The sequence below is a fragment of the Erythrolamprus reginae genome, chromosome 10, assembly GCF_031021105.1.
Source record: "Erythrolamprus reginae isolate rEryReg1 chromosome 10, rEryReg1.hap1, whole genome shotgun sequence".
NCBI classification, from domain to species: Eukaryota; Metazoa; Chordata; class Lepidosauria; order Squamata; family Dipsadidae; genus Erythrolamprus; species Erythrolamprus reginae.
In genome coordinates this window covers 7659466-7686231 of record NC_091959.1, presented here as the reverse complement: position 1 = coordinate 7686231, position 26766 = coordinate 7659466, and the positions used below count along the sequence as shown (strand labels likewise).

The 26766-nt window shown below is 40.1% G+C and overlaps 1 protein-coding gene across 1 annotated transcript in view; it reads right to left on the bottom strand.

Annotated features, from left to right (window-relative positions):
- Positions 1 to 3423: 3423 nt before the first annotated feature.
- Positions 3424 to 26766, bottom strand: part of MYO5C (myosin VC) — a 67811-nt gene continuing 44468 nt past the window's right edge. The window contains exons 29-41 of the mRNA XM_070763070.1: positions 25296 to 25476; positions 24269 to 24362; positions 22941 to 23004; positions 21177 to 21285; positions 19232 to 19319; positions 19025 to 19123; positions 17607 to 17761; positions 15252 to 15341; positions 11511 to 11661; positions 8673 to 8955; positions 5858 to 6032; positions 5034 to 5114; positions 3424 to 4001 (exon numbers count right to left, since the gene is read on the bottom strand). Of these exons, the coding sequence (XP_070619171.1) occupies positions 3849 to 4001; positions 5034 to 5114; positions 5858 to 6032; positions 8673 to 8955; positions 11511 to 11661; positions 15252 to 15341; positions 17607 to 17761; positions 19025 to 19123; positions 19232 to 19319; positions 21177 to 21285; positions 22941 to 23004; positions 24269 to 24362; positions 25296 to 25476 (1723 nt within the window). The 3' untranslated portion in view covers positions 3424 to 3848. The remainder of the gene's footprint in view (positions 4002 to 5033; positions 5115 to 5857; positions 6033 to 8672; positions 8956 to 11510; positions 11662 to 15251; positions 15342 to 17606; positions 17762 to 19024; positions 19124 to 19231; positions 19320 to 21176; positions 21286 to 22940; positions 23005 to 24268; positions 24363 to 25295; positions 25477 to 26766) is intronic.

Genomic DNA, 26766 nt, shown 5'->3' with positions numbered 1-26766 from the left:
AACCTATACAACGTCTGCACCTTTTCCCCTAAAAGGAAAGGTTTAAAAGAAAACACAAAAGAGAAATTGGGACTTCTTGAATTACCGTATTTTCAGAGTATAAGACGCCTCTTTTTTTCTCCTTAAAAGAGGGTGATAATTTGAATCCATCTTATACTCCAAATGTAGCCTTTTTTTCAGCCCTAACTAGCTGCTAACGGTCTTCCCAGCTCTTACCTTGCAGGAGCTCTCATTGTTTCTCTCTGCAAAGAATGTTTTCCAAACCCTAAGTCTTTGCAGGGTTTTTTTCATTGCTCTAACTTGCTCAGAATAAGTTTCTTTCCAGCCCTAACCAGGTGTTAATCATATTCCCAGCTCTTACCCACTTACAAGCTCTTTCATTGTTACTCTCGGCAAAGAATGTTTTCCAAATCCTGTATTTGTAGGAATTTTTTTCATTGCTTTACTTGCTCCAAATGTTTCTTTCCAGCCCTAAGCAGGTGCTAACCATGTTCCCAGCTCTTACCCACTTGCAAGCTCTTTCATTATTACTCTCTGCAAAGAATGTTTTCCAAGCCCTAAGTCTTTGCATGTTTTTTTTCTACTTACTCCAAATGTTTCTTTCCAGGTGCTAATGAGGTTCCCAGCTCTTAATGGCTTGCAAGCTCTTTCATTGTTACTCTCTCTGAATAAATTTTTTTAAGTCCTAACCAGGGAATAAGATAATGTGCTGATGTTGACCAGACGAAGAATGCTAGTCAGATGAATATCTGGTAAACGGATTTCCCCCCCTATTTTCCTCCCAAAAACTAAGGTGCGTCTTATAATCCAGTGCCTCTTATAGTCCAAAAAATACAGTAAGATGCTTCCTGTTTCACCTGTTCAGTTCAATATCTCAATTCGATGCAGAAAGGTTTGTAAGTTAGGTATGAAGAGGAGGCTAAGGGGAAAAATTTTCTCTCTGCTGTTTTTTGCCTTCAAAAAATTGGTTTTTTTAAGATAAACTTTATTATACAGTATTTTCAAAAAAAGATGAATTTACAAATAACAGAAAAGGAGAGGGGAGAGGAGATCAAAAAGGGGGAAAGGGCTTAAAAGTGACAAGAAAAAAAAGGATTGACTTTGAAGTTTCTTCAACATAGATACAAATATAAAGTAACTTCTTACTCTTAAGTTAAAACAATGACGCATTGTATCGAAGCATACAAATTAAACAATCAAATAGCATTGGAATTATTTATCCTAAACACCACTTACTCTTAAGTTTAAACATGAACATCAAAAATATACAATATACATCTATATAGGTACGGTGGTACCTCTACTTATGAACTTAATTTGTTCCGTGACCAGGTTCTTAAGTAGAAAAGTTTGTAAGAAGAAGCAATTTTTCCCATAGGAATTAATGTAAAAGCAAATAATGTGTGCGACTGTAGAAATGCATGCGATTGAGGGTGGAGGCCCTGTTTCCTCCCAGGAGATTCCTAGAGAAGCTACACAGAGGCTTCTCCCCGCCTTTTCTGGCCCTGTTTCCTAACAGGAGATTCCTAGAGAGACCCCACAGAGGCTTCTCCCTGCCTTTTCCGGTTACAGTTTCGGAGGCTCAGGTTTGTAAGTAGAAAATGGTTCTTGAGAAGAGGCAAAAAAATCTCGAACACCCGATTCTTATCTAGAAAAGTTCTTAAGTAGAGGCGTTCTTAGGCAGAGGTACCACTGTATTCATTAGCAAGAATAACAACCCACAATATTTCTACAATCATAACAAATCATCGAACACTAAAAAAACCAGTCCTTCATTTTCATTTTTCTCAAGCAAGAAGCCCTTACATGGCCTCCAAGAACTCATTGGATTTGGTACTCAACATATTTTGATGCAAATTTTGTCTCAGTACTTGTTGGTTTGGTACCCAACTCACAAGCTAGAACTTGTCAGGGTTGGCTGCCTTGGGATTCGCTGCATTATTTCTTATGGGAAAAAATATTTGGTTGTCATAGTTTTTGGAACCAATTAAGGATAAGTATCGAGGGATCTCCCTCTAGAAGCAAAACTGAATATACTTTTCGCTTTTATCAAAATAATCACGTTGCCATTTCTACTAATTCCATTAATTCCAAATTCCACGCTGGAGTGGAGGGAATTGTTTATCTTTTAACCGTTGTGCATATAAATGTCTTGCCCCCATTGTCATATACAAAGGATTAATTCTTTTTTTTTTTAATTATGAAAGTTGTAACAGGTACACACATTTAGCCAGTTTTGAATGACCTAGAAAAAGCTAAGTAGGAAGTTAACTTATCGGTGTGACAATGACCTGACACAATATCTAGTGGAATATTGTCATTTCATCAGTGGCACTGTCTATCATTGTACACATGCCATGCACACACGAAAGATCTAACAAAACTGGTTTTTAATTATGATAGGGTTTTTATTTTTTTAATATTAGATTTGTGCCATTATAATATTGTTTTTATCGTTGTTGTGAGCCGCCCCGAGTCTTCGGAGAGGGGCGGCATACAAGTCTAATAAATTATTATTATTATTATTATTATTATTATTATTATTATTATAACTCCTGTCTTAGTCCCTATATATACAATGGTGCAATTCTCTAAGATGTGTTTCAAATGCTCTAGGTTAAAATAAGCTCTTCATTGAATGGAATAGAATTTTATTGGCCAAGTGTGATTGGTCACACAAGGAATTTGTCTTGGTGCATATGCTCTCAGCGTACATAAAAGAAAAAGATACATTTGTTGGTCCTTCGTTGTAGAAATAGTCCTTCATTTATAAACCTATTTATAAATTTAATTTATAAAATTATAAATTACTATTAGGTACAATATGAAATAATCTGGAGCAGTGTTTCTGAAACATAGCAATATAGACTTCAACTCCCAGAATTCCCCCATCTGGTCAGAATTCTGGGAGTTGAAGTCCACCTACCTTAAAGTGGCTAAAGTTTAAGAAGTGCTAGCCTAGAGGCAAGGTAACAAAATCCACAGTACAGTGTTCCCTCTATTTTCGCGGGGGATGCGTTCCGAGACCGCCCGCGAAAGTAGAATTTCCGCAAAGTAGAGATGCGGAAGTAAATAGAAACATAGAAACATAGAAGACTGACGGCAGAAAAAGACCTCATGGTCCATCTAGTCTGCCCTTATACTATTTCTTACAATGGATATATGTTTATCCCAGGCATGTTTAAATTCAGTTACTGTGGATTTACCAACCATGTCTGCTGGAAGTTTGTTCCAAGGATCTACTACTCTTTCAGTAAAATAATATTTTCTCATGTTGCCTTTGATCATTCCCCCAACTAACTTCAGAAATACACTATTTTTGGCTATGAACAGTATCACAAGCCTTCCCTTAACACTTTAAAACCCTAAATTGCAATTTCCCATTCCCTTAGCAACCATTTAGATTATTACTCACCATGCTTATTTATTAAAGTTTATTACAAAAAATATTTATTAAAGGTGGATGAAAGTTTGGTGATGATATATGACGTCATCGGGTGGGAAAAACCGTGGTATAGGAGGAAAACCCGCGAAGTATTTTTTAATTAATTTTTTTTTTTAAACGTCGTATAGACTTTTCGCTAAGTTCAAACCCGCGAAAATCAAGGGGACACTGTATTCCATTTCTTAAAGTCCCTATTGCTCCCCTGGACTTAATGCCCATTTTAAAAAAGCTTTATAGCGCAGTCCTTTGGTGTTCTTCTTGCTGACTTTTCATTACCAAACTAGGTAACATCATCAGCGTTGCAAACTAGGTATCGGCGTCAGAAGATTTATGGAAGCATCACCGAGCAGTCTGCATTTTCTCTTTGGGAAAGGGTGGATTTAGAATGCATTAGTTCTTGAAACTATATTCTAGTGAGGAAGCCAAGTTTGAAGCTGCTGGGGATTTCTATCATTTCCAGCGGATGTATTGAAGGTGTAAAGGGAAATGTTACTTGAAAGAGGTATTTGGTATCGAGCATTAGTTGGGTGGAATTCGGTCTATTGTTCAGCATTCCCTGAAATTAGAATGAAGAGAAGGTTAACAATTGCCTGGATCGGGGCCAGCAACCTTAAACACTCAAAGAGTCACTTGGACCCGTTTCCCACAGAAAAGAATTTATTTTATTTTATTTTATTGATTTATAAGCACTGGGGAAACACCAGTAGCAACAAACCCTTCCTGTGTCTCACTATTTCTTGAGCGGTCAGAAAATTATATTATCTATCTATCTATCTATCTATCTTTCTTTCTTTCTTTCTTTCTATCTATCATCTATCTATCTATCTTTCTATCTATCTATCTATCTATCAATCATCTATCTATTTATCTATCTTTCTATCTATCTATCTATCTATCTATCTATCTATCTATCTATCTATCTATCTATCTATCCTATCCATCCATCCATCCATCCATCCATCTATCTATCCTATCTTTCTATCTATCCTATCTATCCTATCTATCTATCTATCTATCTATCTATCTATCTATCTATCTATCTATCCACCCATCTATCTATCCATCTATCCATCCATCCATCCATCCATCCATCGACTGATTGATCGATCGATTGGATTTCTATGCCGCCCCTCTCCGAAGACTCGGGGCAGCTTACAATATTTAAAAAATAGTAAGTTACAATGAAAATCAATTAAATTAGAAATTGCGTAACTATTTAAAATTCCAAACGACACTGCTCAAAAAATAATAATAAAGGGAACACTCAAAGAACACATCCTAGATTTGAATGAATGAAATATTCGCCATTGAATACTTCGTTCTGTGCAAAGTTGAATGTGCACAAAAGCCTATGAAATTGATGGTCAATCAGTGTTGCTACCTAAGTGGACAGTTTGATTTCATAAACGTTTGATTTACCAGGAGTTATATTGTGTTGCTTAAGTGTTCCCTTTAAAAAAAATCTATTTACTTCATTTACATGCTACTTTTCAAACAGAAGGGGTCTCAAGAGGTTTGGCATTTAAAAACTTAAAAGTCCAAAAATACCAGGGGGGGGAAACAAAGGGTACTGCAGTCAGAATCATACCTGGACTTTACGAACAAAGGATGGAGGTATCCTTTTCTCAAAATCATCAATGGGAGTGTAGGAATTGAGGATCTTTACTATCTGTGGGTAGGATTAAAAGAAATTAAGGTCTGCAAATTGCAGTCTGAATGGGAAATAAAATTGGAGTTGAGTTGAGTAGAATAGAGTAGAGTAGAGTAGACAAATGCTTCAGTTTGTAGAGTAGAGTATAGAGTACAGCAGAGTAGAGTAGACAAACTGCTTCAGTTTGTAGAGTAGAGTAGAGAGTAGAGTAGAGTAGACAAACTGCTTCAGTTTGTAGAGTAGAGAGTAGAGTAGAGTAGAGCAGAGCAGAGTAGACAAACTGCTTCAGTTTGTAGAGTACAGAGTAGAGTAGAGTAGAGTAGACAAACTGCTTCAGTTTGTAAAGTAGAGTAGAGAGTAGAGTAGAGTAGAGTAGACAAACTGCTTCAGTTTGTAGAGTAGAGAGTAGAATAGAGTAGAGTAGAGTAGACAAACTGCTTCAGTTTGTAGACTAGAGAGTAGAATAGAGTAGAGTAGAGTAGACAAACTGCTTCAGTTTGTAAAGTAGAGTAGAGAGTAGAGTAGAGTTGAGTAGAGTAGAGTAGACAAACTGCTTCAACTCCTACCTTCAAAACGCTATAGAGCACTGCCCACCAAGACAACAAGAACAATTTTTTTCCGAATGCCATCACTCTGCTAAACAAATAATTCCCTCAACACTGACAAACTACATCCCAAGTCAGCTCCATTTTCGCTACCAAAACGCCACCACCACCCCAGTCCAGGTAGCATTGATTTGATTGAATTTCTTAATTCAATACCTGCATAGGTGAGAGGGTTGTGCAATGCTCCGAGATCTCTTTGGCATCCTCCTCTGTGGTCTTTTTGACCTGAAGAAGCCAGGCGGCTTGTGAAAGAGGCTCCAGCGTCTCTTTTAAAGGGCCACTCTGCAGGTTCTTCTCCTTCAGCCATTCTTCGAGGTAGCTGATGTTGCATCTGATATGAAGCGGGAAAGGGCCATGTTATTGAAAGCATCCTTTTGAATTTAAAACAGTGCCTTGCACCTACCCACCCGACCTTTTGGGCACCAGCAGTTGTCCCATTGAGAGAGTTTCTCCATGGACTGGAGGGTCCGTGGTTTTGCATGTTGTTTGCAACCCACGGATGTGTTGTGGTTAGCTCTGGCCCTGCTCCTGCCCCAAGGACTGTGGATGTGGGGGAGACATCCACATGCTACAGGCCTGTTTTGCCCCGGGTGGAATCTGCTGATGAAGGCTCCTCTGACCAAGAAGACATGAGTGACAGGGAGGAGGAGAGTGGGGCAGACAGCTCAGAAGGAGATCAATTATCTAGCTCCTCCTTGGATTCAGAACAAGAGTTAATGATACAGCCACGCATGCGGAGAGCGATGCATAGGCAACAACAACTGAGAGATTATTATCAAAGAAAATGAGGCCACCTGTGGTTGGGTGGGGCTGTGGTTATTAGTGAGGCTGCTATAAATAGCAGCCTGTGGGTTTGGCCATTGTGGAGGATTATCTGATCTTTGTGTTTCGTGCCTGCCTTGCTGACTTTGATCTTTGTGTGCTGATTTCCCCCCGCTTTGAAACTAACCCAGAGCAAAGTGTGTTTCACTTTGTGAAAGAAGGACTGTGAATTGCCTCACAGCTGCAAGCTAAGTATCTTAGAACTGATAAGGGACTTGTACAAATTACCAGTTTGTTTGGAGACGAGTGCTCTTTGCTATACAAAAAGAGTGCTCTGTTTATTTGCATTTTCGGTATAAAGAACATTGTTTTGAATTTTCAAACGTGTGTGTGTCTGAAATTGTATCTGTGCATTTTTGGGAGGATTCTACCAGAGCTCGACAGAACAGGAATGGGGCTTCGCTTGGTTGCATGGCCTGGTTTTTGGCATGCCGCAGCCCGGTTCCGGTACACGGACCAAAGTTCAGGGGGCCCTGCTTTCGGAGACGGGTTGTATCTGAGCTGAAATCCTTGCGACTACCAATGGACTAAATTTGTGGATGTAGACACATGTTATGTGCTATTTACAAACCCTTGCAGGGAGTGTAAAATGTGTGTGTAATTTCTCCAGCAATCTGCAGCTCAGAGAACTGGTAGCAGGAATTCTGAGTAGTTCAGAGAACCGGTAAATACCACCTCTGACTGGCCCCACCCCATCTATTCTGTGTACAGTATCCTTCCCCTGCCGTGCACACCAAGCCATGCCCACCAAGCCACGCCCACCAAGCCACGCCCACCAAGCCACGCCCACAGAACCATTAGTAAAAAAAGTTGAATCCCACTACTGCTAGGACCGTTTGTTTAAAGATCATCCGCAGTTATGACAGCAGTGAAAAAAGTGACTTGACAACTTTGTATTTATGACTATGGTAGCATCCCTGTGGTCACATTATCAGATTTTAGGTGCTTGTCAACCGGCATGGATTTATGATGTCAGTGGCACAATTGATTAAACTTGTAAATTTAATGTTTCTGTTATCATACCCAGTATAATATATGATATGATTTGTATGTGTTGTTGTTGTTGTTGTTATTATTATTATTATTATTATTATTATTATTGGCAATACAACACAGCAAACAAGATCACTATGCTGGATTTCGTATTTCATTACCAGTCGGGCGCTTCCCAAGCACCTAGGACTGCAGCGAATTATGTGTACCGATCCAGTAAAGTGGCTTTTGCAATCGACAGATGGAGATTTTGTCAATTCTGATGGTTTTCAAATGTCCAGTGAGATCCTTTGGCACTGCGCCCAGCGTGCCAAGTACCACTGGGACCACTTTCACTGGCTTATGCCAGAGTCGTTGCAGCTCAATTTTCAGATCTTCATATTTTGCAAATTTCTCTAACTGCTTCTCCTCAATTCTGCTGTCTCCTGGGATTGCGATGTCAATGAATCATACTTTCTTTTTCTCCACAATCAGGATGTCTGGTGTGTTCTGCCTCAGAATTCGATCAGTCTGAAGTCGGAAGTCCCACAGAAGTTTTGCTTGCTCATTTTCGACCACTTTTTGGGGTTTATGATCCCACCAGTTCTTTGCCCCTGATAGATGGTAGTTTTGGCACAAGTTCCAGTGGATCATCTGTGCCACAGCATCGTGTCTATGCTTTAGTAGTAGTTGTTGTTATTGTTGTTGTGGACATTGCTGTTGTTATTGTTGTTGTGGATATTGCTGTTGTGGTTGCGGTTGTGGATGTTGTTGTTGTTGTTGTTGTTGTTGTTATTATTATTATTATTATTATTATTATTGAATGGAATGGAATGGAATAGAATAGAATTCTTTATTGGCCAAGTGTGATTGGACACACCAGGAATTTGTCTTGTTGCATCTGCTCTCAGTGTACATAAAAGAAAATATACATTTGTCAAGAATCATGAGATAAAAAACACTTAATGATTATCATAGGGGTCAAATAAGCCAGTGTTTCCCAACCTTGGCAACTTGAACATATCTGGACTTCAACTCTCAGAATTCTCCAGCCAGCATTCGCTGCCTGGGGAATTCTGGGAGTTGAAGTCCAAATATCTTCAAGTTGCGAAGTTTGAGAAACACTGAAATAAGCAATGAAGAATCATATTATTATTATTATAAACACCAGGTTTACCTTATTTGCATCCCTTTCCTGCAAGAGCACATGTCTTTCCGGAGAAAGAGGCTGTTCAGGGTGACGGCTCCGATCAGAAAGAAGAGCTGCCTCGCGGCCTGTTTCAAGAGCTCCGTGTCTAAGCCGTTCTGACACATGGTTGTGTAAAAATAGCTGAGCTGTTGCAGGACAGAGGTCATAGTGTAAGCGTCTGTGTCATCAATGCTGGAAGAACGTTTGCGAAAGCCAGTCGGCTTTAAACCCGAAATCCCCTGAAGGCTTTCGTATTCCAGCATTCCTGGCACTGTAGAACGATAACAGGAAGCAAGCAAGGGATTTAGAAAAAAAACCCAAGTGCAATAATAAGGATTTCGTTTGGCTTTGGAAAAAAGGAACGTGGGTTGAAATCTTCTACCCGTCCTTTATTTATTTTTTATTTTTTAAATAAAGTTAATTAATTAATTAATTAATTTGAAATGGGTAAGGGTATTTATCACATATTATATTTCATAATATATATAATAAAATGTAACAAAAAATTCAATATTCACCTTTGTATCTTATTACTATAAATAATATATATAGATATATACCCACTAAAACCCTCATTGTGTATTGGACAAAATAAATAAATAAATAAAATAAATTCATTTATCTATCTTATCATTTATTTATTTATTTTATTTATTTATTCTTTGTCCAATATACAATACATATGGAAGGGAATAGACATTAAGTAATATATATAAAGATAGAAAGTAAAAAAGAAGAGAATATATATGATATAAGAGATATGGAGAGAATATATATGATATATATATATATATTATATATATATAGATAGATAGATAGATAGATAGATAGATTAGATTAGATAGATAGATAGATAGATAGATAGATAGATAGATAGATAGAGATAGAGATAGATAGATAGATTAGATTAGATAGATAGATAGATAGATAGATAGATAGATAGATAGATAGATAGATAGAGATAGATATAGACAGACAGACAGACAGACAGACAGACAGATAGATAGATAAGAAGAGAATAAGTATGATATATGAGATAAGGAAAGACAATTGGACAGGCTTTAATTAATCACATTAATTAAAGCCCATAAGAATAGTAAGTATTAGTAAGAGTAGTAAAATACTTATTTGTAGAAAGGTAACTAGAAAAATAAGATTAGATTTATATGAAATATTCAGCAAAAGAAAAGCATAAGGAGTGAGAAAAGGGAAAAAAAAGTTAAATAAATGGGGGAGAGTGAAGGGGGGATCTGCATAAATAGCAGACGTTATCAGGAAATACGACTAGGTGTATTGATTTATTATTGGGTGTACCCGTTTTTTAAATATCCTCTTTATTTTACGCCGATAGAGTAGGATGCTTCCTCGGGGGTTATTCAGCATCCTGTCATTCATGGATGCTTAAAATGGAGATAAAAGCCAGGCAGGGTTTCTGGGGTTTTTTTTGTTTTTAAATGGACTGCGTCTCCATTTGCCCTAGCAGCGTATGCAATCTTTTGATCAGTAAATCAATTATTCAGAACAGGATGGCTGGATTCAAATTCGTGGAGGTGACTTTCAGCGAATGGCCAAAATATGCATTTTTTCCCCCCTAAGTGCTCTAGATTTAGTTTTTGAGTAAGAAAGTTGTTTTTGAAAACAGGGTTTCTATCAGAATCTGATTGGTTTTGATTTTGGCTTGGTACAAGCCATCCAACTTAAGCCATCAAGATCTATATTGGACAGGTCAGCCTACGTACCTCTGAGGTCTGACCCTCAGAAAGTGTGGGGCAGTGATTGGAGGGTGTTGGGATTTCTCAATCACAGAGGGTCACTGAGTGACTTTGGGTCAATTACGCAGTCCAGTCAATCATATGAGGTAATGGATGGATGGATGGATGGATGGAAGGGAGGGAGGGAGGGAGGGAAGGAAGAATGAATAAAGGGGGAAGGGAGGGAGGGAGGGAAGGAAGAATGAATGAATGAATAAAGGAGGAAGGGAGGGAGGGAGGGAAGAATGAATGAATAAAGGAGGAAGGGAGGGAGGGAGGGAAGAATGAATGAATAAAGGAGGAAGAAAGGGAGGGAGGGAGGGAAGAATGAATGAATAAAGGAGGAAGGAAGGAAGGGAGGGAAGAATGAATGAATAAAGGAGGAAGGAAGGAAGGGAGGGAGGGAGGGAGGGAAAAATGAATGAATAAAGGAGGAAGGAAGGGAGGGAGGGATGGAGGGAAGAATGAATGAATAAAGGGGGAAGGAAGGGAGGGATGGAGGGAGGGAAGAATGAATGAATAAAGGAGGAAGGGACGGAGGGAGGGAAGAATGAATGAATAAAGAAGGAAGGAAGGGAGGGAGGGAAGAATGAATGAATAAAGGAGGAAGGGAGGGAGGGAAGAATGAATGAATAAAGGAGGAAGGAAGGGAGGGAGGGAAGAATGAATGAATGAATAAAGGAGGAAGGGAGGGAGGGAGGGAAGAATGAATGAATAAAGCAGGAAGGAAGGGAGGGAAGGAGGGAAGAATGAATGAAGCGGGGAGGAAGGTAGGAAGGAAGGACAATGGAGGGAGGAGAGAAAGAAATAAGGAAGGAAGGGGGGGGGGGAAGCAAAATATTTGGGGAAAAAGATGGCACACACAACACCCCGGCAAAGACAGTACCAGAACCGTTGCGTGCAAATTATAAAATACCAGAATGGGAGAATACTGGAAGGAACCCAACAATAAACATGTTCTTTGAAGAACTTGTTTGCCTCGGACTTCTATTTGTTATGGGTGTATTACTGGTTGGAACCCTGTCAGAGGGGTTTTATGAAGCCTATTGTTGCTAATGTCGATCCAACTCCTTACCTATCATAGGCTGGATACTGGTCTCCATCACACTGATAAATTGATGATATATACGAATGGCCAGGTCACTAAGGACCTGCCTGTATTCGGACAGATCGAAGTGGATCAGATTGTTCCTATTTTGTTGCGGTGTGTTGTGTTTCATGAATTCCTGGAAAACCAATTGCAGCATTATCAACTGTGGCAATTAAGATCACAAACAAATTTATACATTTATCAGACTAGTAGTACAGAGCTTTTAACGTAGCCTAGCCAACAGCATCCATGTGCATATTTTTTTTCCTCTAGTTCAATAGAATATAAACAAATTACAGAGTCAGTCATTCCATTTAATTTTGTTGGAAAATATTCAGGTCTGGTTGGTTTTTGTTTTCTTCTTCTGCAGAATTCTTAAATTTAAGTGCATTTTGGTGAACACCAACTGTACAATTCAAGAGTTAAAGTATGCTATTTCTAAGATGTTTCCAAAAACCTAGAAATAGCTAAAAGAGGGGGGGAAGGAGCATAGATATCACCATATGTTGGAATTAAATTTCTTACACCCGAGAAATTAAACAAAGCCAGAATTACTTTACAGAAGACTGCAAAATCTCCAGTCCACAATTGAGTGGTGTTAAATTGTTCCCATCCTTGAAAGCAGCTACTTTGCCTTACTTATACAGTGTTCCCTCGATTTTCGCGGGGGATGCGTTCCAAGACTGCCCGCAAAAGTTGAATTTCCGCGAAGTAGAGATGCGGAAGTAAGTACACCATTTTTGGCTATGGGCAGTATCCCAAGCCTTCCCTTAACACTTTAAACCCCTAAATTACCATTTCCCATTCCCTTAACAACCATTTACTCACCATTATTACTGGTACTCACCATTGAATAAGACACTTAGTGATCCTGATATTTATAAACATATTTATTTATTAACAATAATTATTTTGTTGTTATTTATTCACAAAAATTATTAGTTTGGCGATGAAGTATGACGTCATCGGGCGGGAAAAACCATGGTATAGAAAAACCCCCGCAAAGTATTTTTTAATTTTTTTTTTAAAACCGTGGTATAGGCTATTCGCGAAGTTTGAACCCGCGAAAATCGAGGGAACACTGTACAGTGATCCCTCGATTTTCGCGATCTCGTGCTTCGCGAAACGCTATATCACGATTTTTCCACCCGATGATGTCACTCCCTTCCTTCCTTTCTCATCTTTCTTTCTCTCTCTCTTTCTCTATCTTGCTTCTTCCTCTCTCACACTCTCTTCCTCCCTCTCTCGTCTCTTTCTTTCCTTCTCTCTCTTTCTCTATCTCTCCCCCTCTTGCTGGCGGGCGGCGGGCGGGCGGGCGGGCGAGCGGGGGCATCAGCGAGCAGCAAGCAGCAGCAAGCAGACGAAGATCGGGGTTTCCCCGCCGCCCACGCAAAGGGAAAGCCCGATTCGGCTCCTCGCTGCTGCCGCCGAGCAGATCAGCTGCTGGGCGGCCGCAGCAGCAGCGAGCAGACGAAGATCCGGGTTTCCCCGCCGCCCACGCAAACTCCACCATCTGCGCATGCGCGGCCATGGAAAAAGGGCGCGCATGCGCAGATGGTATTTTTACTTCCGCAACCCTACATCGCGAAAAATCGATTATCGCGAGGGGTCTTGGAACGGAACCCTCGCGATAATCGAGGGATCACTGTATTGGCAACTTCCTATCCCAGTTAGAAGCAAAAAAATAATAATCATGGCATAGGATTCTGCCTCTCTTATGAAAGGCCACGACAGGTGATCTAAGGCATGATCAGCTCATAAACTGGCAGGAAATATCACCTTTGGCAGAGACAGAGATTAAGGAAGTACCAATTTGAAAATCCTGGCACCCAGTTTATGGAGACAAGGCACATGGCTAGCAAAGATATGGTGAGCACGACAAGTATGGGGCGTGCATAAGTGCACTAGTGTGCCTCCCGTCCCCTGTCCTATTGTCTCTCCTATATCTCATATATCATATCTACTATTCTTCTATTCTAATTTATTTATTTATTATTTATTTTATTCATTTATTTATTTTGTCCAATACACAATGAGGGTTTTAGTGGGTATATATCTATATACACATAGTAAAATACATGATGAAGGTTATAGAGGAGATACTCATAGTAAAATATATCTAAGAAAGAATAGAAAAGAAGATATAGTAATAGAACTTGTCAATGAAAGAATAGAAGAAGAGATAGAGGAATAGAAGAAAGGTATAGGAGATATAGGAGAGCAATAGGACAGGGGAAGGAAGGCACTCTAGTGCACTTGTACTCGCCCCTTACTGACCTCTTAGGAATCTGGAGAGGTCAACCGTGGATAATCTAAGGGTAAAGTGTTGGGGGTTTGGGGATGACACTATGGAGTCCGGTAATGAGTTCCACGCTTCGACAACTCAGTTACTGAAGTCATATTTTTTGCAGTCAAGTTTGGAGCGGTTAATATTCAGTTTAAATCTGTTGTGTGCTCTTGTGTTGTTGTGGTTGAAGCTGAAGTAGTCGCCGATAGGCAGGACGTTGCGGCATATGATCTTGTGGGCAATACTTAGATCTTGTTTAAGGCGCCTAAGTTCTAAACTTTCTAGGCCCAGGATTGAAAGTCTAGTCTCATAGGGTATTCTATTTCGTATAATCTTCTTATACTACTCTCATAATATCCTTCTATTCTCCAATTGATATATTCTATTCCTAAATTTTCACTTCTATTCTTTCTCTAATATATTTTACTCGAGTATAACCTCTATAACCTTCATTGTGTATTGTTGTGTATTGGACAAAATAAATAAATAAATAAACAATCTAATTCTAATTCAGGGGTCTAAATCTAATTAACACCAAAAACATCATCAAAAAAGCACCACAAAGAATGTTCTTTCTGCGCCAGCTCAGGAAGCTCAAACTGCCCAAGGAGCTGCTGATCCAGTTCTACAGAGGAATCATTGAGTCTGTCATCTGCACCTCTATAACTGTCTGGTTTGGTGCTGCAACCCAACAGGACCGACACAGACTTCAGAGGAGAATCAGAACTGCAGAAAAAACAATTGCTGCCAACCTGCCTTCCATTGAGGACCGGTATACTGCACGAGTCAAAAAGAGGGCGGGGAAAATATTTACTGACCCCACACATCCTGGACACAAACTGTTTCAACTCCTACCCTCAAAACGTCGCTACAGAGCTAGACAACTAGACCCAAGAACAGTTTTTTTCCGAACGCCATCACTCTACTAAACAAATAATTCCCTCAACACTGTCAGACCTTTTACTAAATCTGCACTTCTATTCTACTAGTTTTTCTCATCATTCCTACCACCCATTTCCTCCCATGTTGACTGTATGACTGTAACTTGTTGCTTACATCCTAAGATTTTTATTAATATTGCTTCTTCATTGCTTATTTGACCGCGATGACAATCGTTAAGTGTCGTACCACATGATTCTTGACAAATGTATATTTTATTTTAGGTACGCTGAGAGCATATGCACCAAGACAAATTCCTTGTGTGTCCAATCACACTTGGCCAATAAAATTCTATTCTATTCTATTCTAATTCAGGGGTCCCCAAACTTGGCAACTTTAAGACTTGTGGGCTTCAACTCCCAGCATGGCTGGGGAATCCTGGGAGTTGAAGACCTCTGATCTAAATTTACAGAAGTGGTTCTTTTTAGCCGACCAACAAAATACCGAGATGGTATATTAAACGACTCGTAAAGACAAGCCTAGGATGAAGTTAATCTTACCTCTTCGCCACTGTACTGTTTCAGGCAGTTAAGAAAATGACAGGTATTGGAAAGCCAGAAGGATAACATCTCGAAGTCTTCAGCATGTTCCTAAATAGCGGCACACGTTTCTTAAATTTTATATTTTAATAAGCACAAATTTTTTAAAAACACAAAAACCATGGAGGCAGGTCCCTTAACGACTGTCTTGCTTAGCAACAGAAACCCTGGTCCTAATTTTGAGTGTATGTTGGGACTCCCTGTGTATGTGTGTGTGTATACAGTGATACCTCGTCTTACGAACTTAATTAGTTCAGGGACAAGGTTCTTAAGGTGAAAAGTTTGTAAGACGAAACAATGTTTCCCATAGGAATCAATGGAAAAGCAATGTAATGCATGCAAGCCCAAAATTCACCCCTTTTGCCAGCCGAAGCACCCGTTTTTGCACTGCTGGGATTCCTCTAAGGCTCCCCACCATGGGAAACCCCACCTCCGGACTTCCGTGATTTTTTGTGATGCTGCAGGGGAATCCCAGCAGGGGAATCCCAGCATCGCAAAAACAAGCACTTCGCTGGCAACGGAAGTCCGGAGGTGGGGTTTCCCAGAGAGGGGAGCATCAGTGAAATCGCAGCATTGCAAAAATACTGAAGTCCTCGAAACCCAACTCCGGACTTCTGTGTTTTTGCGATGCTGCGATTTCACTGACGCTCCCCTCGCTGGGAAACCCACCTCTGGACTTCTGTCCAGAGGTGGGGTTTCCCATGGAGGGGAGCCTCAGGGGAATCCCAGCAGCGCAAAAACAGGTGATTTGCTGGCAATGGAAGTCCGGAGGCTGGGATTCCCAGCGGCGGCGGTGGGTTTGTAAAGGTGAAAATAGTTTGTAAGAAGAGGCAAAAAAATCTTAAACCCCAGGTTTGTATCTCGAAAAGTTTGTATGACGAGGCGTTTGTAAGATGAGGTATCACTGTATATATATATATATATATATATATATATATATATATATATATATATATATATATATATATGTCAGATGTTTTTGCTAAATTTGAAAATTAAGGGAGACTAGTATAGAACTATTTCGGCCTTGTTCTGGCCTCATCAGCTAGCCATACCCCCACTGGGACTTGAACTTTCTTTCTTTCTTTTTTTCTTTCTTTCTTTCCTATTTATTTGATTTCTATGCCACCCTTCTCCTGAGACTCAAAGCAGCTCACAACAAATACAAAAACATATAAGAAATCTAACATTAAAATATGCAGTACTCTAAAAACCTCAATCCTTTAAATCAATCATCCACATTCATTCTATCATACATTATACTGTACATTCATTTGTCGGCTGGGCTAGATGTTAAAACTCAATGGCTCCAAGCCTGTTGGCAAAGATGAGTTTTTAAAATCTTACTAAAGTCCAGGAAGGTGGGAGGCGGTGTGAATCTCTGGAGGGAGTTGATTCCAAAGGGTCGGGACCGCCACAGAGAAGGCCATTCATATTTCACTTAAAAACTATGTTACTCACTTAACAACTGCAGTGATTCAGTTAACGATTGTGACAAGAATGGTTGTAAAATGAGGCAAAGCTCACTCAATACATGTCTCGCTTAACAACAGAAATGTTGGGCTCAACTGTGTCATACATCAAGGACTACTTGTACAATCTGAGACTCCACCTACTTTTCTTCCTGCTGTGTTTCTCCCCAAAATAAGACCCTCTCTTATATTTTTTTGAACCCTGAAATAAGCACTTCGCCTTATTGCCATTTAAAACCCCGATTGGACTTATTATCAGGGGAGGTCTTATTTTGGGGCAAACAGGGTAGTAGATTAGAAACATAGAAACATAGAAGACTGACGGCAGAAAAAGGCCTCATGATCCATCTAGTCTGCCCTTATACTACTTTTTGTATTTTATCTTAGGATGGATATATGTTTATCTTAGGCATGTTTAAATTCAGTGACTCTGGATTTACCAACCCCGTCTGCTGGAAGTTTGTTTCAAGCATCTACTACTCTTTCAGTAAAATAATATTTTCTCACGTTGCTTTTGATCTTTCCCCCAACTAACTTCAGATTGCGTCCTCTTGTTCTTGTGTTCACTTTCCTATTAAAAACACTTCCCTCTTGAACCTTATTTAACCCTTTAATATATTTAAATGTTTCGATCATGTCCCCCCTTTCCCTTCTGTCCTCCACATTAAGCGTGCTTTTCTATTTTTTAAGCATTCCCATGGAATTGTCGCGCCTTTTAAAAGCCAAGTGATCACCCTACTCCAGTGATCATTATTATTATTATTATTATTATTATTATTATTATTATTATTATTATTTATTAGATTTGTATGCCGCCCCTCTCTGTAGACTCCGTAGACCTTACCTTAATAACTTGTTTTATGCCATTGATGGCCATGTTCATAAACGACTTCAGCATGCTGTCGTCATTCAAATAATCGGCATATCTTACGCACATAAAGAGAATGTAAGCTGGCAAGCCGGGAATCATATTAACCACTACTCCACGGGGTTTCAGATCTGCAGAAATATAAAAAAATTGAATTTAGGATTTCATGGGCACTGAAAAGAGGCTTAAGAGCTTTTACAGGGAAAGGCTGCCTTCCGTGAGATTGTCTGGAGCTTTTTATTTTTTATTTGCTATTTGAGGTGGATTTGGAAAAGCTGCGCTACCACCCGCCTACCCAAATATAGTTGAGCTATCTGCCTCCTGATCATTATATTAAGGTTACTCCACATTGTGGGTTTGCAAGGCTTGGTGAATACTGGTCAGAGAAGGAAAGAAGGAAGGAAGGAAGGAAGGAAGGAAGGAAGGAAGGAAGGAAGGAAGGAAGGAAGGAAGGAAGGAAGGCAGGCAGGCAGGCAGGCAGGCAGGAAGGAAGGAAGGAAGGAAGGAGAAAAAGAGGGAGGGTGGGAAAGAAGGAAGGAAGGCAAAAAGGAGGGAAGAAAGGAAGGAGAGGAGTAATGAAATGAGGAAGGGGGAGGAAGGGAGGAACAAAGGAAGGAAAGAGGGAGGGAGGAGGGAGAAGAAGAGGAAGGGTAAGAAAGAAGGGAGGGAGGGAGGAAGGAAGAAGAAGAGAAGGGAGGGGAGGAGGGAGGGAAATAAAGAAGGAAGGCAGGAGGGAAGGAAGGAAGGAGAGGAGTAACGAAGGAAGGGAGGGAGGGAGGAAGAAAGGAAGGGAAGTAGAAGAGAGTGGAAGGTAGGAAGGAAGGAAGGAGAAGAAGAGGAAGGGTAAGAAAGAAGGAAGGGAGGGAGGAAGAAAGGGAGGAAAGAAGAAGAGAGGGAAGGAAAGAAGGAAGGCAGGAGGGAGGGAGGGAAGAAAGGAAGGAAGGAAGGAGTAACAAAGGAAGGAAGGGAGGGAGGAAGAAAAGAAGGGAGGAAGAAAGGAAGGGAAGTAGAAGAGAGTGGAAGGAGGAAGGAAGGAGGGAGGGAGGGAAGGAGGGAAAGGGTCTCAGTAACAATTCGGTTGTTTTTCAGATGTGACTTACAGTAATGGCAGATCAAAGAAGGATAAGGAAATTCAGGATTCTGGAGTCTTCCAAGGGTTTAAGCTTGAAGAATGAACAGTTTATAAAGAAGTTACAGGGGGGGAAACAACACAGAGAGGAGACCCTTCCCCACTACACAAATATCAGATGCCTTTAAAAGGGAGACCACAAGGAGAAAGAGGAAAAACGTGAGGACCCATCACAGCCCAGAAGTCTTTAATTAATAACATTCACATCGTGGGTTGGGTTTGCCTAGGCTTACTTTAACGGAAAGGCAAAACGTTACGGACGTACCAAGGATCAGATTTTGTGCTATTTTCCCTTCATCCTCTTTTCGGTACTGCAACATGCCCAGATATTCCCTCAACATGGAAGACGGGGATTCTTCAGTGCCTGTCCAGGGTCAAAACATAGTGACTTCCAAGAAGACAGAAACACCTCGACCGGTATCACCAAATTGAATATTAAAATACAAAGCGATAGGCGTGAGAAAATTCTTGCCTGTCTCAATGGATTTTTTAAGGCTTCTGATCTGATCCTGAAGTTTCTTTATCAACCGGTCTTTCTTATCCAGCTCTTCTTCGAGATCCTAGGAGGTCAGCGGGGTCGAGGGAGAAAAAATGCACATTAAAATGGACTTGGTCAGTGCCAGGAATGGCATTTCTCTCAACTGTACCCTGTATCCAATATTTGGGTTGGCTGCTGACCAATAGCAAGTGTTAAAAAGCCACTATGTTTCTAACATGGAGTGCCAACAGAGTAGAAGCTGAATTTTGGCAAGCCTTCATCTTGAGATGAAGGCTATTAATTAATTAATTAATTAATTAATTAATTAGTTAATTAATTAATTAATAAGATTATAGGTATTTTATCAATTAAATCCACGTTTTAAAAGGAAGTAGTTAATGTAAACAAACTTGTTTATGACTGAGGGTAAGATAAGAAGCAACGGGTAGAAACTAATCAAGGAGAGTAGCAATTTAGAACTAAGGTGAAATTTCATGACAATTAATCAGTGGAACTCCTTGCCCCCAGAAGTTGCGAATGCTCCAACACTGGAAGTTTTAAAGAAGATACTGTATTGGACAGACATTTGTCTGAAATAGTATAAGGTTTCCTGGCTGAGCAGGGGTTGGACTAGAAAGTCCTTTCCAACTCTGTTTTCTATTCTATTCTATTCTATTCTATTCTATATTCCACATTCTATATTCTACATTCCATATAACATACAACATAACATATTCCACATTGTATTCTATTCCATTATTCTATTCCATTATTCTATTCTATGTTCTATATTCTATATTTTATATTCCATATGACATATAAAGCTCTTCATGGCACCGGACCAGATTATCTCAGGGACCACCTTCTGCTGCACGAATCCCAGCGACCAGTTAGGTCCCACAGAGTGGATCTTCTCCGGGTCCCGTCAACTAAACAATATCGCTTGGTGGGACCCAGGGGAAGAGCCTTCTCTGTGGCGGCCCCGGCCCTCTGGAACCAACTCCCCCCAGAGATTAGAATTGCCCCCACCCTCCTTACCTTTCGTAAGCTACTTAAAACCCACCTCTGCCGTCAGGCATGGGGGAATTGAGATCCTCTTTCCCCCTAGGCCTTTACAATTCTATGCATGGTATGTATGTATGTATGTTTGGTTTTTATATTAATGGGTTTTTAATCGTTTTTAGTATTAGATTACTATTGTACACTGTTTTATTGTTGCTGTTAGCCGCCCCGAGTCTCCGGAGAGGGGCGGCATACAAATCCAATAAATAGATAGATAGATAGATAGATAGATAGATAGATAGATAGATAGATAGATAGATAGATTAGAGAGAGAGAGAGAGAGATTAGATAGATAGATAGATAGATAGATAGATAGATAGATAGATAGATAGATAGATTAGAGAGAGTGAGAGAGAGATTAGATAGATAGATAGATAGATAGATTAGATAGAGAGAGATAGAGAGATAGAGATTAGATAGAGAGAGAGAGAGAGAGAGAGAGATTAGATAGATAGATAGATAGATAGATAGATAGATAGATAGATAGATAGATAGATAGATAGATAGATAGATAAAACATATTCCACATTCCATATTGTATTCTACCCTATATTCTATCCCATTCTATTTTCTATTCTCTATCTTATTCTGTTTTATTCCTTGAGCATGACATTATGTAAATGAACAAGTTTACAAGCTTGTTATCTTTCCTACCTAACTTTCCTAATAAAGGGCCTTGTCTATGGGGGATTCTCAATCCTTCAGGTCCTGGTTGTCCCAAAGACTTTTTTTCCAAAAGGCAACTGGACTTTGACATCCAAGAAAGAACCCCAAGAAAGTCCAATTTGGCAAAAGCATCTTTCGGACAATGGTGCGACTTGGCTATTTTTTTTAGCAGTTTATAATAAACATTTCCGAGCTTCGGAGTCTTCCTTACTGTGTTTTCCATGGTGAGATAGGCCAGATGTTCCCCATCCCTTGGAAATTCTGGAAATGGAGGCACCGTCTTTCCTTTAGTGGAACCCTCCTTTCGGAGTGGCAGGGCTCTAAAAAGCATAAAATACATTTGAACCTCAAAATAACATTGTGTTGTGCAGGCAACTCCTTGAGTTAAAGCCATACTTGGGATCAGCATCTCCATTTCTAAGCAAGGGGGATGTTAAGCGAGTTACATCCAATTTTGCAAGCTTTATTTATTATTACAGTGGTACTTCTACCTAGGAATGCCTCTACTTACAAACTTTTCTAGATAAGAACCGGGTTTTCAAGATTATTTTGCCTCTTCTCAAGAAACATTTTCCACTTGCAAACCCGAGCCTCCGAAACTGTAACCGGAAAAGGCGGGGAGAAGCCGCCGTGGGGCCTCTCTAGGAATCTCCTGGGAGGAAAAAGGGCCAGAAAAGGCGGGGAGAAGCCTCCGTGGGGCCTCTCTAGGAATCTCCTGGGAGGAAATAGGGCCAGAAAAGGCGGGGAGAAGCTCCGTGGGGCCTCTCTAGGAATCTCCTGGGAGGAAATAGGGCTAGAAAAGGCGGGGAGAAGCCTTCGTGGGGCCTCTCTAGGAATCTCCTGGGAGGAAACAGGGCCTCTGCCCTCCCTGTGGTGTCCCCAATCGCACACATTATTTGCTTTTGATTTCTATGGGAAAAATTGATTGATTCCTATGGGAAAAATTGCTTCATCTTAAAAACTTTCCAACTTAAGAACCTGTTCACGGAATGAATTAAGTTTATAAGTAGAGGTACCACTTATTATTATTTATTAGATATATATGCTAATTATTTATTAGATATATATGCTTTCCCAAATATGCCCATGTTACACCAACACTCTGCAGTCTGCATTGGTTGCCGATCAGTTTCCGGTCACAATTCAAAGTGTTGGTTATGACCTATAAAGCCCTTCATGGCACCGGACCAGATTATCTCAGGGACCGCCTTCTGCTGCACGAATCCCAGCGACCAGTTATGTCCCACAGAGTGGATCTTCTCCGGGTCCCGTCAACTAAACAATGTTGCTTGTTGGGACCCAGGGGAAGAGCCTTCTCTGTGGCGGCCCTGGCCCTCTGGAACCAACTCCCCCCAGAGATTAGAATTGCCCCCACCTCCTTGCCTTTCGTAAGCTGCTTAAAACCCACCTCTGCCGCCAGGCATGGGGAAATTGAGATACTCTTTCCCCCTAGGCTTTTACAATTTTATGCATGGCATATCTGTATGTATGTTTGGTTTTTATAATAATGGGTTTTTAACTGTTTTTAGTATTGGATTATTATTATATGCTGTTTTATTACTGTTGTTAGCCGCCCCGAGTCTGCGGAGAGGGGTGGCATACAAATCCAATAAATAAATAATAAATAAATAATAAAATAAGTGAACACAAAACAAACAAATGACTCCCAAGTTCAGAGGTCTTCAAACCTGGCCACTTTAAGACTTGTGGACTTCAAATCCCAGAATTCTGGGAGTTGAAGTCCACAAGTCTTAAACCTGATGAGTTTGGGGACCCCTAACCAAGTTAGACAAACTCAACCCCATATAACCAAGTTAAAATTCAGAATGTTTGTGAAGCCGGAACATATAATTAATACAGTGATCTGTGGCTGGTTCGCTCACTTTAAAAACTACTGCTTCTAAAGTTCAATGCCCAGATAAATCTAAAGTGTCTTTATTTAGGGGTTTTTCCCCCCAAATTGAAGTCTGCTTACTGGTTTTGTGAGCATTCCTCTTCTGGGTTTTGTGAAGTCCATTCTTCGGTGTCTTCCATTTTCTCTTCAACCATAAAGAGAAGCGTTTTAATCCATGAACTCACATTAGAATTTAATATGATGATAGTAATTGTATTTTTACATGTTAGAATATTTAAAGAGAGGCTGAAAGGGATCTTGGAAGAACAATGAAACAATACGGGAAATGTAACCCAGAAATTTGCAAAGTTCATCCAACAGGCCTTTCGGGTACATAATATGAATGATGCAGCAAGATTTGCCCTATATAATACGACCTCACATTAAACAGAGAAAACAATTTCACAGAACATGAATAATTAAGTTGTTCTAAATGCAGCCTATCTTTTACCACTGGCTGCTACTAGGCAGCAGTTTATGGATGGCAGAGTTTTAAAGCCTAATAAAAAATGATTATATAGAATAAAAAGTCTTCCAAAAAAAGCTAGCTTTTGAAAAATGATATGTGAAATGAGAAACCTCTCTCTCTCTCTCCCTGCCCCATCTGTTTCCTTCCCTCTCTCTCTTGTTCCTTCCTTCTCTCTTTTTTTCCTTCCTCTCTCTCTCTTCCCTTCCCTTCCTCTTTCTCTTTTTCCTTCTGTCTCTCTTTCCTTCTCTCTCTCCCTCTCTTTCCTTCCCACTCTCTACCTCTCTTTCCTTCTCTTTTTCTTTTCTTCTCTCTCTTTTTTCTCCCCTTCCTCCATTTCCTTCTCTCTCTCTCTTTTCTTCTCTTTTCTTCTTTCTTTCATTCACTCTCTCTCTCCCTCTCTTTCCTCCCCCCTCTCTTTCCTTCCTTCCTTCCCTCCCTCTCTCTTTCTTTTTTCTCTCCTTCCTTTTCCCTTGCTTTCCCACTTTCCTTCTTTCTCTCTTTCCCTGTCTCTTTTCATCCCTCCTTCTCTGTCCTTCTCTCTTTCTTTCCTTCTCATTCTTTCTCCCTCCCTCCCTTTTTCTCTCTCTCTCTTGCTCTCTTTCTTTCCCTCCCCCCTCTCAGATTTTAAGATCAAATCAAATCAAAGAGGATGAAGCCCTCTTTGTTGAATATCTTGGACTACAATCTGGTCCAATGAAAGTTGCTAGATATTTTCAGATTTCAACTCTTGGGTTAAAAAATTAACCAACACAAACTCATCTGGTCAGCTTCCAAATAGGACTTGAACTCGGGTCTCCTTTAAGGTCAGGACTCAGGACCTTTTCCACCAACCATTCTGGCTCTTGGTTGCAGAGGGAGGGATTGGCACGACATGAAAGATGCTCTCCTGTCTTCTACAAAGTAGGACCTCCATGGAAAACACCCCCATTGTGCCAATTACCGTTTTTCTTGGCAAGTTCATCTTGAAGGCGATTCTCAAGATCCACCTTCTGCTTCTGAAGTTCAGAAACCTGAAGCTTAAGGTCAGGCATGATCTTCAACCCAAAAAAGGAATAAGGGGAGGGAAGAATCCGATAATTATGTCATTCCTTTATTTTTATGATTATTATAATAACAACAACGAGAAAATAAAAAATGGCTTTCTCCAGTAACTATTATGCGCTTTTTTTGAAGCAAAGAAGATCTTGATATATACCATAAACCCTGTTTTGGAGATGCGCATCGGTAGCGGAGGTTGTGCTACGTGCATAGCTTCTGTTCTGCATGCTTCTGTGCTTGCAGCAGCCTGGGAGCCAATGGTTAAAAACAGGCAGCATGCTCACATGCAAATCTGAAGGCCAACTAGTAATACAGGTAATCCTCAACTTACAATCTTTTGGTTTAGCAGCTACTTGAAGTTAAAACCGCATTGAGAAAAGCGAGTTGCAATCGGTTCTTTTGAACGACGGCTGAGAATCCCCACGGACATATAGTTATGCGCTTTGGGATAGAAACATAGAAACATAGAAGACTGACGGCAGAAAAAGGCAATGTTTCGTCTTACGAACTTTTCGCCTTACGAACCTACTTCCAGAACCAATTAAGTTCGTAAGATGAGGTATTACTGTAGTACCAAACTGAATATAGACCTCACAACTTATGGATTGTAATTTTAGTAGTATTGACGATGCACAATTGATAGACTGGATTTTTATCATGGATTTTATCTGTTATTTATCATTTCATCCTACAACTTTTGACTGTGTATTCACTAAGTGTATTTGTTTGTTTTGGTCTATGACTGTAATAATAATAAATTGAATTGAATTGAATCACCTTGCTTGGCACTGGAAGTTCTGGTCCCAGCAGGGATTGTAAGTTTGAGGACTACCTGTAGATACACCTGGTTTTGCCATTTGCTTACCTGTTTCTACTTGGTAGCCATTTGGTTCTAGAAGGTATTTTCTAAGTTCTATCATAGTCCTCACCATGTTCTCCGAGGTTAGCCTGGCAACTTGGAGGCGGATACATTCGTTGGTGTCGTTTTCCTCCCTGAAGAGTTTCTGTAGGTGGGTGATTTCTTGAATCAGATGGTTTATTTTAACATTCAGTTCATCTATCTCTCTTTCGTAGTTGTCCTTCTGGTTCTGGAAATGGTTTTCCAAAACTCTGCAGGGAGAACAACACTAGGCATTAGAAAGGTTGAGAACCGCGGCAATAAAGCAACATAGTGGTGGGTTTGTGCTGAAAATATCACTCAAGACAGCCCGTTACTTGCCATAGGGCAATTTATCTAGCCAATTTAAGAGAGGAATAATGAGAGGATGCTTGGCTGCATAGCTAGAGGTATAACAAGCAGGAAGAGGGAGATTGTGATCCGTCATCCATAGGGGAAGGTTTGGTAGGGAAGTTTTGCCTATTTGCCGATGACTCTAAAGTGTGCAATTGGGTTGATATTCCTGGAGGCGTCTGTAATATGGTAAATGATTTAGCTTTGCTAGATAAATGGTCAAAGCAATGGAAACTGCAGTTTAATGTTTCCCAATGTAAAATAATGCACTTGGGGAAAAGGAATCCTCAATCTGAGTATTGTACTGGCAGTTCTGTGTTAGCAAAAACTTCAGAAGAGAAGGACTTAGGGGGAGTGATTTTTGACAGTCTCAAAATGGGTGAGCAATGTGGTCGGGCGGTAGGAAAAGCAAGTAGGATGCTTGGCTGCATAGCTAGAGGTATAACAAGCAGGAAGAGGGAGATTATGATCCTGCTGTATAGAGCGCTGGTGAGACCACATTTGGAATACTGTGTTCAGTTCTGGAGACATGACCTACAAAAAGATATTGACAAAGTTGAACGGGTCCAAAGACGGGCTACAAGAATGGTGGAAGGTCTTAAGCATAAATCGTATCAGGAAAGACTTCATGAACTCAATCTGTATAGTCTGGAGGACAGAAGGAAAAGGGGGGACATGATCGAAACATTTAAATATGTTAAAGGGTTAAATAAGGTTCAGGAGGGAAGAGTTTTTAATAGGAAAGTGAACACAAGAACAAGGGGGCACAATCTGAAATTAGTTGGGGGAAAGATCAAAAGCAACGTGAGAAAATATTATTTTACTGAAAGAGTAGTAGATCCCTGGAACAAACTTCCAGCAGACGTGGTTGGTAAATCCACAGTAACTGAATTTAAACATGCCTGTGATAAACATATATCCATTGTAAGATAAAATACAGGAAATAGTATAAGGGCAGACTAGATGGACCATGAGGTCTTTTTCTGCCGTCAGTCTTCTATGTTTCTATGAAAGATCAAAAGCAACATGAGAAAATATTATTTTACTGAAAGAGTAGTAGATCCTTGGAACAAACTTCCAGCAGACGTGGTTGGTAAATCCACAGTCACTGAATTTAAACATGCCTGGGATAAACATATATCCATCCTAAGATAAAATACAGGAAATAG